This window comes from Gordionus sp. m RMFG-2023, unplaced genomic scaffold (genome assembly GCF_954871325.1).
Source record: "Gordionus sp. m RMFG-2023 unplaced genomic scaffold, tfGorSpeb1-WG-v2 contig_61, whole genome shotgun sequence".
Classification (NCBI taxonomy): Eukaryota; Metazoa; Nematomorpha; class Gordioida; order Chordodea; family Parachordodidae; genus Gordionus; species Gordionus sp. m RMFG-2023.
Genome location: NW_027051152.1, coordinates 12,404 through 23,844, shown reverse-complemented (window position 1 = coordinate 23,844; position 11,441 = coordinate 12,404). Strand labels below are relative to the sequence as shown.

Here is an 11,441-nt window from a genome sequence, read left to right as displayed (position 1 = left end):
ACTACTATTATTCAAAATTTAAGAAAAATTGAAGGGGGTCGGGTTGAGAATCGACTTTTTTTGGTTGATTTGATATGGAATTCACCATATGTATTTTTTTAAAATTATAAAGATAATATTTTTTATTTAAATATTTAGGCTAGGCAAGAATTATATGTGAAACTATAAACTCAACAGATTTAATTTTTTTTTTCTTCAAATAAAGTTGTAAATTTTATTTTGTGTATGATGACAAGCTATTTTTTATATTATTTTGGTTCGCGTATTTTAAAATCATTAGATAAAAATAAACAATATGTTTTTGTTAAAAATAAAAAAAACATGTGTGTTGATTTATATTATTTTATATTAATTTATACTTGAATAAAAAATGCATTAAAAATTGATTACAATTTAAAAAATAGTATTATTAGTTTAAGACAATTAGCCCACCATAATAACAAAAATTCTACGTTATCCATTCCTATATCAAAGGAAACGATGTATACAATATTTGGCTTAATTAAAACATGTTCGGAATATTTAATTCTATAGTTTTGGGGTAAGTCTTAATATTTATTTTTTTAATAAACATAAATTTGTTTAATACAACCCTTCCATAATCAAAACTTACTTAATCGGGCATGGGCCTTAATCTGTCCTTTTTATTACCCATGGGCGTTTAAGAATGGCTTTGCCACTTACACGCACAGGTAACTGCGGCTTGCCCAAAAATCGTGGATGGTCTTCTTAATTATTTTCCCATTTTTTATCCCAGTTTGATGGATTTTTTCAGAAGAGAACCAAGCGTTACTCTATTGTATATATAACTTTGTTATATTTACGACGTTTAGGGCTAGTGCGCTTAATATCATGTATCACATAAAAAAAAATATATAACTTAATTTGGGTTATTATATTAGGTGATTCTAATTTTTGATAAATTTTTTGTTTGACTATGAGATAAATTTAGGACTAGGACTAATGTTTTCCAGACCCGGGCCAGGCTTAGGGCCTAGCCTGCAGATCTCGGATATTTATTATAGGGTTCCTAATAAATTAAATCATATCATATTTTCTAATGTTATTTTTTATCCTTAGATAAACTAACATTGATTAGTAAGGCAATCAAATGGTATATCGTATAAAAGTAACCAAGTAAATTATAAAATTGACCTATCTGATATATTTCTTTATATTTGAGGTATATAAAAATTTAATTATACACATATATAAATAGTATAAATAGTATAAATATCTTAATTTATTATTGATTTAATGAGGGATGCGAACTGTACGGTTTAAAAAATTATAAAATAAAATGGTAAATTACATGTATTTTATATATTATTTTAATATAATTTAAAATAAAAGTTTAAAATCAAAAAAAAAGCTTGGGCCTGAATCCTAAATTTTAAAAAAGGGTTCGCGTTTGGGTTCAGTTCAGCAAAAATCAAGGGTGTGAGTTTGGGTTATCATCCCAACATTTAATGATAATATTTTATAAATTGATATCTTAATTATCTTTTTGTTAATACAAAATTAACAACTATATATTTAATGATTTTATAAATTATTATCTTAACTATGTACATGTAAAAATGATTTTCCAAAAATTTATTCATTCATGATGTTTAATAAACTTACTTATTATTATTAATACACAACAATAATAAAAGCCATTTTATTAATTTAAAAACAAAGAATTATAGTATCTTTATTTACATACATAACATATAAATCATTGAAATTTGTACATTGATTATAAGTCCATTCTTCACATTGCAGGCATATCTTCACATTTCTAGATTTTTTAATAGCTTTCTTGCCATTCATCATTAGTTTTCTTTAGATTTTTCTTTTTATTGTTTTTTTAGTATTTGTTAATTTATGTTTTTATATGATCATAAGGTCATAATTTTTGATATCTTTTTCATATTGTTGATATGTTACGATCAAAAAAAAATTAGATAATATATAAACATTTGACCAATTTTGAGAGAAATAAGTGCAATAGATAAAAAGTTATAGCGTGGTGGCCAGTTTTAAAACATGGCCATTTATGGCACAATTCCCTTACTTGTGCCATTTACATTTTTAATAGGGCTTTAACTTTTATGTAATATAGGTAAATTAATTACTAATTGCTTGTTTTCTAGGGAAAAAATTAATTTTCTAATAAATATAAGCACCTGTATAATATTTACAGATTTTATCAGTTATTATGAAATTTGGTGTTTAAGAATATAATTGTAAAAATTAAGTTTGTGCAAGAAACTTTTCCTACGTAGCTCATATATTCTTCAAGTTCTACCATTATTAATTGTGAATGCAGGGTTGACAGTTAGCACGATTAGGCGAAGTGTAAAAATATGCTGTATTTTTGTAAAGTTTATCTAATTTGTCTCCAATTCGCCCATATTAAATTTAGGGGAAAAATAATAAATTATATATTGATTCAAATTTGTCTGTTATCTTTCTATATAGACTTAAGAAAAATTATCATTTTTATTTTTACTACTTAAATTTTATAAAATTTCAAGAACACTAAATATAAATAATTCATATGGAATAAATATTTTTGGAAAAAATTTAATTTTTATTATACTAATATAAATAGATCTTTTTAGTTTAAGGCTAACCTATCTACAGAAAATATATGCTCACTAGGAGAGCTTGTAGATGAAACTAATATTATTATTTTTTGGCTTAAATGAAAAGCATAGGAAGATTCAATATTTTATTTTTCGAAAAGGGTCTACCATTATATAAATTGGTATCACGTCAAATCGGCGCAGCGTCAATTCAGCGCGGCGTCTATTCCGCGCAGTGTTAAACATAAACTTATAAATTGAAGCTAAATAACTTAATTTTGGTTAATTTAATAAACATTTAGACATAAATAAATAAGAATCTTAAGGAGAGATTATGATTTTTGAATTTTTTTTTATTAACTGCCATAAGAGACGTTTATGGTTTAGCTAGCCGGTCTAGCTCTAAATTGACTAATCATGGTTGAAGTAATATCTAGATATAATAAATACTCATAAAACTTTCCCAAATTATAGTAGAGTATTTAAACTTTGCTAAGAATTAATTTACATAAAAATGATTATATATTTTAATTGAAATTAAAATTCTGTCATGTAAAAAGTTTTTGAAAAATTCATAAATATTTTATTTTTTATATAAATTTGGTAATAATTAAATAAAATATTTCAACAGATTTATTGTCTATAGATGTAAACTAATAAAAACTATATAAGGATACAATTTTAACCTTATTAAGTGGTATGCCAAGCCCCGGGATTTATATAACCCCAGTCTAATCTATTATGATTTGTAGCCATTATTATATAAGCCTGGATGCGGATAGTTGTAAGAAAGGTTTGGACCTCTATCAAACAAAATAAAACAAAATATTTTGGCTAAAATTTTAATCAACCGTTTTTAAAAATAGACCCAAATCGGCCCGGTGCCAAGACCAATTTTTTATATTATAAAAACGAATTAACGCGCAATTTATTTATATTATGGCTGTTGAAATTATAAAATTTACTAATTGAAAATGATATTATAAAAGTTTAAAAAAACATTATACCTTTTTGATAAAAACGATAAGATAGTAAACCAACATTATGTTTAATATTAAATCCCCCTTTTCCCGTCTAATTTTAGACAACATATATTTCTAATATCCCACCCGAGATCAAGCTAGGTGTATCGGGATATAGCTTAAAATATTATATTAATTGTATCTGACTATTTAAATCGCCGATTAATGATTATTTAAGGGGGATCGCATATAATTTTAATTTGCAATTAATGTTAATTATTTAGCATGTTTTATATAGTATATTTATATTTTCTATAGTTGATTTATATAAAAATAAAAAAATGTTGGTAAATTCGTTTTTTATTATTTTATAATAGGAAAAATTGGGAGGGTTTCCTTTGATCGTATTATTTTGATCGTAAAATGGTCCATTTTGTCCATTTTTGGTCAAAATGGACGATTTTTTAATTTATAGGTTAGGTTTAGGGTTAGGGTAAGGGTTAGGGTTAAGGTTAGGGTTGGGGTTAGGGTTATAAATGATTTTAATTTACCGCGATTAAATAGACCAATCAGAAAAAAATGGACAAAATTTACGATCAAATGACTTTACGATCAAAGTTAGGCAAATCGAAAAATTAGCCTAAGCATACTTTATATTTTTTTAAATGATTAATAGAAATATTTTTTAGATTTTTAATAAATCTAAAATGAGTCAGTCTTAATTTTAATTTTATTGGATCAACATTAGTGTTCTTAAACGGCCGATTTGGGTCTACTTTTAAAAACGGTCGATTAAGATTTTGGCCATAATAATATGTAAGATTCGAGATGAAAGTCCAAAATTTTCCTACTGCGCAAAATATTCAGGCTTACATAATATTGGCTAATAATCAAAATACCTTATAATGTGGTAAATTGGTCCAGCAAGGAAGTGGTTATAAATATTGGTTATTAATTTTTTTAAAATATTATTAAATTTTTAATTGATATCACATATTTAGTAAATAAAAGATATTTGTAAAAAAATGAAGAAATAATTAATAGGACCAACATTTAAAATGACTTCTATTTAATGATCCTTTTTTTATACCAATAAATTTATAATAAATTGCAACTGTAATATATAAGCGCCGAATTGTCGCCGCGCTAAAGTGATTATGACTATGGGCCAAACTGACGTGGAACCATATAAATTAGGAAATTTTAAGGGGAAAATAAAAAATACCTTTATTGTTCTTTATTCATTATAATATCGTTTTACGTAGCACAATTAGATGAATGTATAATTCTTTGCTTATGTTTATATACAATAAACGTATGATTCACATTAGAAATTGGTTCATCTGATTGTATAATAACAGGAATATTTAACCTTATAATAAATGATCAATATAAATGAAACCTTTATAAATATTGAATTATTGAAAATAACATATTAATTTTGGATAAATATAACCCCGGCCTGAATATTTAAAAAAAATTTAAGGCGCTGTCCTTTTATATTACAAAAAATAAAATAAGGCCCGACTCGTGTACCCGGACCGGACTTAGGCTTGGGCCTACATCTCTGATTTAAATATAAATACAATTAATATAAACAATTTTTATATTTAAATAGGAAATTACTCTGCAAAGAATGTAAAAAAGTTATCAATTCTGACGCATGTATTTGCAAGACCTGTGATACATGGGTTCATAAGTGTTGCCTCAGTGTACCTGATAAATCTTATAGAACTTGGGCTTTATTACAAGCACCATATTTTTGCAGATATTGTTATAAAATAGAAGACTCATTTATGAGATTAAAAATATCCCCTGATGTATCAACGTCTAACAATGAATTAGCCTTAATTAGCATGTACTACAAGCATCCCTCTCGTGAAAATGATAATCAATATGTAGGGAAATTAGATAAAATTTCTAAAAAATTGCTTGAAGCTCTTCGCCCGGAACTACTTAAAAGGTATTCACCTAGGTCTTGCATAGGAGATGGAAACTGCTGCTATAGAGCGCTTTCATTGGCAATTTATGGTGATGAAATTCATCATTTATATATAAGATGCGTAACTGCCATAGAAATGATACTTTATAAGTCAACATACGATATAAATTCTGCCCTATATATATTAAGCAAAAAATACAATGACCTAAATATTTGGGACACTATTTATGATCAATTATTAAAGGACGTTTTGACGCCGATTGAAGGGTGGGCCGAGATGGCTCATTTATATGCTGCAAGCGCAGCTTTACAGATAGGAATTGGGTCCTATCACTTAAATGAAATGATTGTTGCTCATGAAACCAAAGATAATAATCCATATAATCGTGAGGTTTATGGAAGATCTGTACCTATATGGCAACCAGTGGGCATTAATATTTTATGGACAAAAACCTCAATAGGGATAATGCTATGTAATCATATAATATATCTGCAACCTGTATGTAAGACATATAGGGTAAAGAATGATGATAAAGATATTTTGGATATCGAATGTGATAAATATATATATGACCATACTTATTATGATTTTCAAAAGTCTCCACCAACACTCTCTGATGATGGTTCATATATTTCGAGCGAAGAATTTGATTTCTTAGGTATATATCCATTTAAAAAAAATGATAATAAAACCGTGGTTAAATCGATACCATATAATATTACCAATAATTTGAAAACATCACAAGCAAATGAATTTAATGAAGAAATATTAAAAGATTACTCAGATATTTCAGATGAGGATTTATTGAAAATAATAAAAACAGATATATTAGATATATATTATATATCATATATTTCACTTGAACAATCTGTGAAGTATATAGATATTGTTCCAATATATCCATATAAAGTCGATTTGACAGATATAAAGGATATTAAATCGGAAAGGATATACGATGACTATGATTATGAATTGCCGTCACCAAGATTGTGGAATAATAAAAGAATAATACATTCCACGCCTATAAAAGATAAAAATTTAGTGGCTTTTACCGCTAATATATCCGATATTTTAAATGAAGATCTTGTGAAATATTCAGATATCCTTTCTAAAGGTTTACATAAAAAAGAAGAATTATTAAATAAGTCTTTTGAAGATATGAAGGTTAATAAGCTAATAAAGCATGATTCCCTAGATGATAACTGTATTGATAGTGTAATATACACTAAGAATCATTGTAAAGGATTTACATACAATGAATTATTGAATATGTTATTGAAACCAGAAAATATTCTAGAATCAATTCCACAAGGGACTAAAAATAATACTTTTTTTATTGTAAACAATAGTATTAATTTAAAAATGAATAAGGATGGTTTAAAAAGTTGTTTCCCCGATGATTGTGGAGCATGGACAGGTAAAAAAACGGGTGGTAGTAACCGTTATTTTGATTTAGAAAATGGCGAAAGAAAAGGTCCATATATAATGATAGATAAAGTATTTTACATATTAAGAAAAATACATAATTCTAATCATAGATGTACTATAAACCCTCAACCTAATTTAAATAATGTAGTTTGCTTATGTCAATATAGTTGTACATTAAAAAAGGATCTAAAATATAGAAAAAAATATCATATTTGAAGATATTGCAAGATGAAAGTTCTTTGAAAATAGAACCTACTTTTTTAGTAGAATACATAGGAATATATCCTGGTAAACTGAGGCATGGGAATAGGAAATATGAGAATATTATATATATTCGTACGCCTCCTAGCGTTATAAAGAAAATTAAAAAGGTTGTTATAGATAAACCTACAAGAAAAATTTACAAGGAATTTATAGTTTCAAAAGATATATATAATATACCAAGAAATACAAAACAAATAAGAAACTTAAAATATAACGAATTGCACAAAAATGATACCGATTATAGTAGCAATTTCGCAGATCAAGTTCTGTTAATTTTAAATAATATAAATGATTATCCGATAATCAAAAATATATGTATAAGACCTGATAAAGTTATAGCTATAGTACTTTATACTCGTTTAATGCTTGAAAATATAAAATTTTGTTGTACGGGAAAGCAACGAAGTATTCTTAGCGTTGATAAAACCTACAATTTAAGCGAACTCTTTGTGACGCCTACTGTGTTCAAGCATATAGCTCTTTGTAAAACGGGGTTGAAAGATAAAGTACATCCATTATTTTTCGGTCCAATATTTTTGCACGGTAATTCAGATTACCGGACATATAATATATTTTTTTCTGAGCTACAGGGTGTTTTTAAAAAGCACCAAATTAATGTGGAGAATATTATTTTCGGATCCGACGAAGAATTTGCCATGGTTTCGGCTTTACGTAAAAATTTTAATACTTCCAAACATTTATTATGCACACTTCACATGAGGAGAAATTTGTCAATCTCTTTGAAAAATAGTCAAGGGGTCCCTATGAGATTAAGAGAATATATAAGTAATATGATTTTTGGTGAAAATGGAATAATATATTCCACTGATGACATTATGTTTAGAAAAAAAATGTTAAAATTTCGAAATATTTGCATAGTTAATAAATATGATAAATTTCTTAAGAATATGTTTAAAAGTTTCGAAAAAAAACTTTATGAATACGTGTATATACCTTTAAAGAACAAGTTTATATCACAAGTTTATACTAATAACAACAGTGAATCAATGAATAGTGTCCTAAAGATGATGATAAAAAAGGTTGTTCCTTTGCATACATTAATAACCATTATATCCGACCAAGTCTTTTACTATGAAAAAGAATTAGAACGAGCAGTAATTGGACTAGGAGATTATTATATCGATTGTGATTTAAGTAAACATGATAGGGTATCCCTTTTAAAATTTGTAAAGGAATCTACAGCTGAAGTAGGTTCAAATAATCATAAATCAACAACAATCTCTAAATATATTACATCGTCATATGGTAAAATAACGCTGATGAGACCTAAAGGTTCGAAAAAACTATCTCAATTTAGAAGATCTAGAAAATTTTAAAAAAAATTATAAAGTTTATTAAATAATATGGCGTGAAGGATCACGAAAAACATATGTGCTTTTGATGGCGTGATAGATCATGAGGAGATAAAATAAATAATTTATGGCGAGAAAGGTCATTAAAGCACTAAAATGTATTCTATGACGAGATCGAATATGGGACACCAAATTAATGCTTTTATTGGGGATAAAAACTATGAGGAGACAAAGATTTACATAGTTTCGATATCTGTCGATTGACCCTCGCATTATGGCAATTAAATCTTGGTAAATTATATTCTTATTTATTTATAATTTTATTGAATAAACAAAAACAATATAGCAAGGTTTATAGGGCTTAATGGGGAATTTTTTAAATATATATGACGCCTACTAAATATTTAAATATATTGTAACCTGCCCGTAATATACCTCTATAATTATTTGATTGATTTAATATTAGATTCAAAGTTTAATTTATAATAATTTGAGATAATTTGTTAGGTATCAAGATATTAATATAATTATATATAAGATTACAGATGATAATATTTATATTTTCCATGATGAGAAATGTGATGAAGGCACGATATATATGTCCATACCGATAAAAGTCATAGGGACATAAAATAAGTGATTTGAATGTGAAAAAAATTATGAGGGGAAAAAGGCCACCGTAGATAGTTATGTAGCACTGATAAATTAATATGGTACTAACGATGATGGTAAATTAATTTTTTGTATTATATTTATTTTTCTTTATAAATATATTATATAATATATAATATGAATATAGTGAGATTTATTATGATCGAAGATTAGAGGTCTTCATTGAGATAATTTCTAAATAAAATCGGCTACCACGTCTTTTGTTTTAAAAATTTGCTCATTAAAAAATTGTCCTACCAATTTATATATGTTCTAATTTTGAATAATATGACTTGACCCGCTCACCGAATTAAATTTATTTTAACATTTCTGTTATCTCTATATAATTGAATTAATGTTAAATGCAAAATATATTTGTAAAATATTTTAATAATTTGAGATAATTTTTCAGGTTTATAGGTATTAATTTATATTAAAATACACATAGTGTACAAGATAAATAAGAGGGGAATTAATAAATTTAGAAATATTGAGATTCTTTTAGCCATGGCATACCACTCACTAATTTTATTTTAAAAATATGACATTTTAATATGTTATTAGAATGATCGACAAAGAATATTAGAGGGAATTGATATATGAATCTAAGCGTAATTCGGATCTACCTACCCGAGCTTCGAATAAGACAAAAGGATTTATGGTATAACTTATTTTCATTTTAAAATTATGACACAAAATATACATTTTATAAAATGCATTCATAAAAGCCTCGTATGAAAATTTCGTATGGAGTTAAAAAGGTTGCCAGCATGATGATCAAAACAACTTATTAAATATTTTACTATTTTAGTTATGTAATTTTTTGAAAATTAATGAATGTATATTTTGTAAATTTATGAACTAAATTAATTATTTATAATAAATATATATATTTAAAAAATAATGGGTCAATAATTATGTTATTTTCTAAATATATATTTACATTTTTTTTATTCTTATATGTTGAAATTGTAAAATAAATAACCTAATTAATATCTAAATAGTCTTTTTTTTTTGATATATAGAGAGGATTATGTCTATAAATGATCAAAATTGTAGTCAATTTTATAAATATAATAAGAATAAAATGATATATTATAATAGGTGTTAATGTTTAAATTTTGTTTTCAAGGAAATATAGTGTAAATGTATGGTAAAATAGTTGATAAAATCTAATTTGATTGCCGAAGTTTATTTATTATCATCATTTTGTTTATATCACAGTTAAGTTATCATAATATAACGTTAATTACGGCAATTCTTAGTTTAGTTATTTTAATTTTACCTTATATAAGGCAATTCGTAGTTTAGTTATTTTAATTTAACATTAAATACCGCAATTCGTAGTTTATTCATTATAATAAACCATTATATAAGGCACTTCGTCGTTTACTAATTTTAATATATCATTAAATACGGCAATTCGCAGTTTAGTCATTTTATTTTAACATTAAATACGGCAATTCGCAGTTTAGTCATATTAATTTAACATCATATACTGTTTAGAAAATTTAATTTAACATTATATACGGCTATTAGTAGTTTAGTCATTATAATTAACAACCACAATTCGTAGTTTAGTCATTATAATTTAACATTAAAAATCGCAATTAGTAGTTTAGTCATTATAATTTAACATTATATAACGGCAATTCACGGTTTAGTCATTTTATTTTAACATCATATACTGTTTAGACATTTTAATTTAACATTAATTACGGCAATTCGTAATTTACTTAATTTAATTTAACATTATAAACCGCAATTCGTAGTTTAGTCATTTTAATTTAACATAATATACTGTTTAGAAAATTTAATTTAACATTAATTACGGCAATGCGTAGTTTAGTCATTTTAATTTAACATTAAATATGGCAATTCGTAGTTTACTCATTATAATTTAACATCAACAACCGCAATTCGTAGTTTAGTCATTATAATTAAACATTAAATACGGCAATTGGCAGTTTAGTCATTTTAATTTAACATCATATACTGTTTAGAAAATATAATTTAACATTAATTACGGCAATTCGTAGTTTAGTCATTTTAATTTAACATTATATACGGCAATTCGCAGTTTAATCATTTTAATTTAACATCATATACTGTTTAGAAAATTTAATTTAACATTATATACGGCAATTCGTAGTTTAGTCATTATAATTTAACATTAACAATCGCAATTAGTAGTTTAGTGTATATAATTAAACATTATATAACGGCAATTCGCAGTTTAGTCATTTTATTTTAACATCATATACTGTTTAGACATTTTAATTTAACATTAAATACGGCAATTCGTAG

The 11,441-nt window shown here is 25.5% G+C and overlaps 2 protein-coding genes across 2 annotated transcripts; both read left to right on the top strand.

Moving 5' to 3' along the window:
- Positions 1-377: 377 nt before the first annotated feature.
- On the top strand, positions 378-7,122 carry LOC135930758 (uncharacterized). The gene is made up of 3 exons (XM_065467546.1): positions 378-541; positions 1,081-1,137; positions 5,154-7,122. The coding sequence occupies exons 2-3, from the start codon at positions 1,112-1,114 to the stop codon at positions 7,120-7,122; spliced, it is 1,995 nt and encodes a 664-aa protein (XP_065323618.1). The 5' UTR covers positions 378-541; positions 1,081-1,111.
- On the top strand, positions 7,091-10,038 carry LOC135930757 (uncharacterized). Its single transcript, XM_065467545.1, has 4 exons — positions 7,091-8,774; positions 9,058-9,211; positions 9,699-9,795; positions 9,863-10,038. Exon 1 carries the CDS (start codon positions 7,533-7,535, stop codon positions 8,505-8,507), a length of 975 nt encoding a protein of 324 aa, XP_065323617.1. The 5' UTR covers positions 7,091-7,532; the 3' UTR covers positions 8,508-8,774; positions 9,058-9,211; positions 9,699-9,795; positions 9,863-10,038.
- The last annotated feature ends 1,403 nt before the right edge of the window (positions 10,039-11,441 follow it).

What these genes read in the sequence shown, in the direction of transcription:
- LOC135930758 (XM_065467546.1), top strand. Translation starts at nt 1,112, where the DNA reads ATGGTATATCGTATAAAAGTAACCAA. An exon ending in TATCGTATAAAAGTAACCAA is followed by an intron (nt 1,138 to 5,153) that starts GTAAATTATAAA and finishes ATATTTAAATAG; the next exon opens with GAAATTACTCTGCAAAGAAT.
- LOC135930757 (XM_065467545.1), top strand. Translation starts at nt 7,533, where the DNA reads ATGCTTGAAAATATAAAATTTTGTTGTACGGGAAAGCAACGAAGTATT.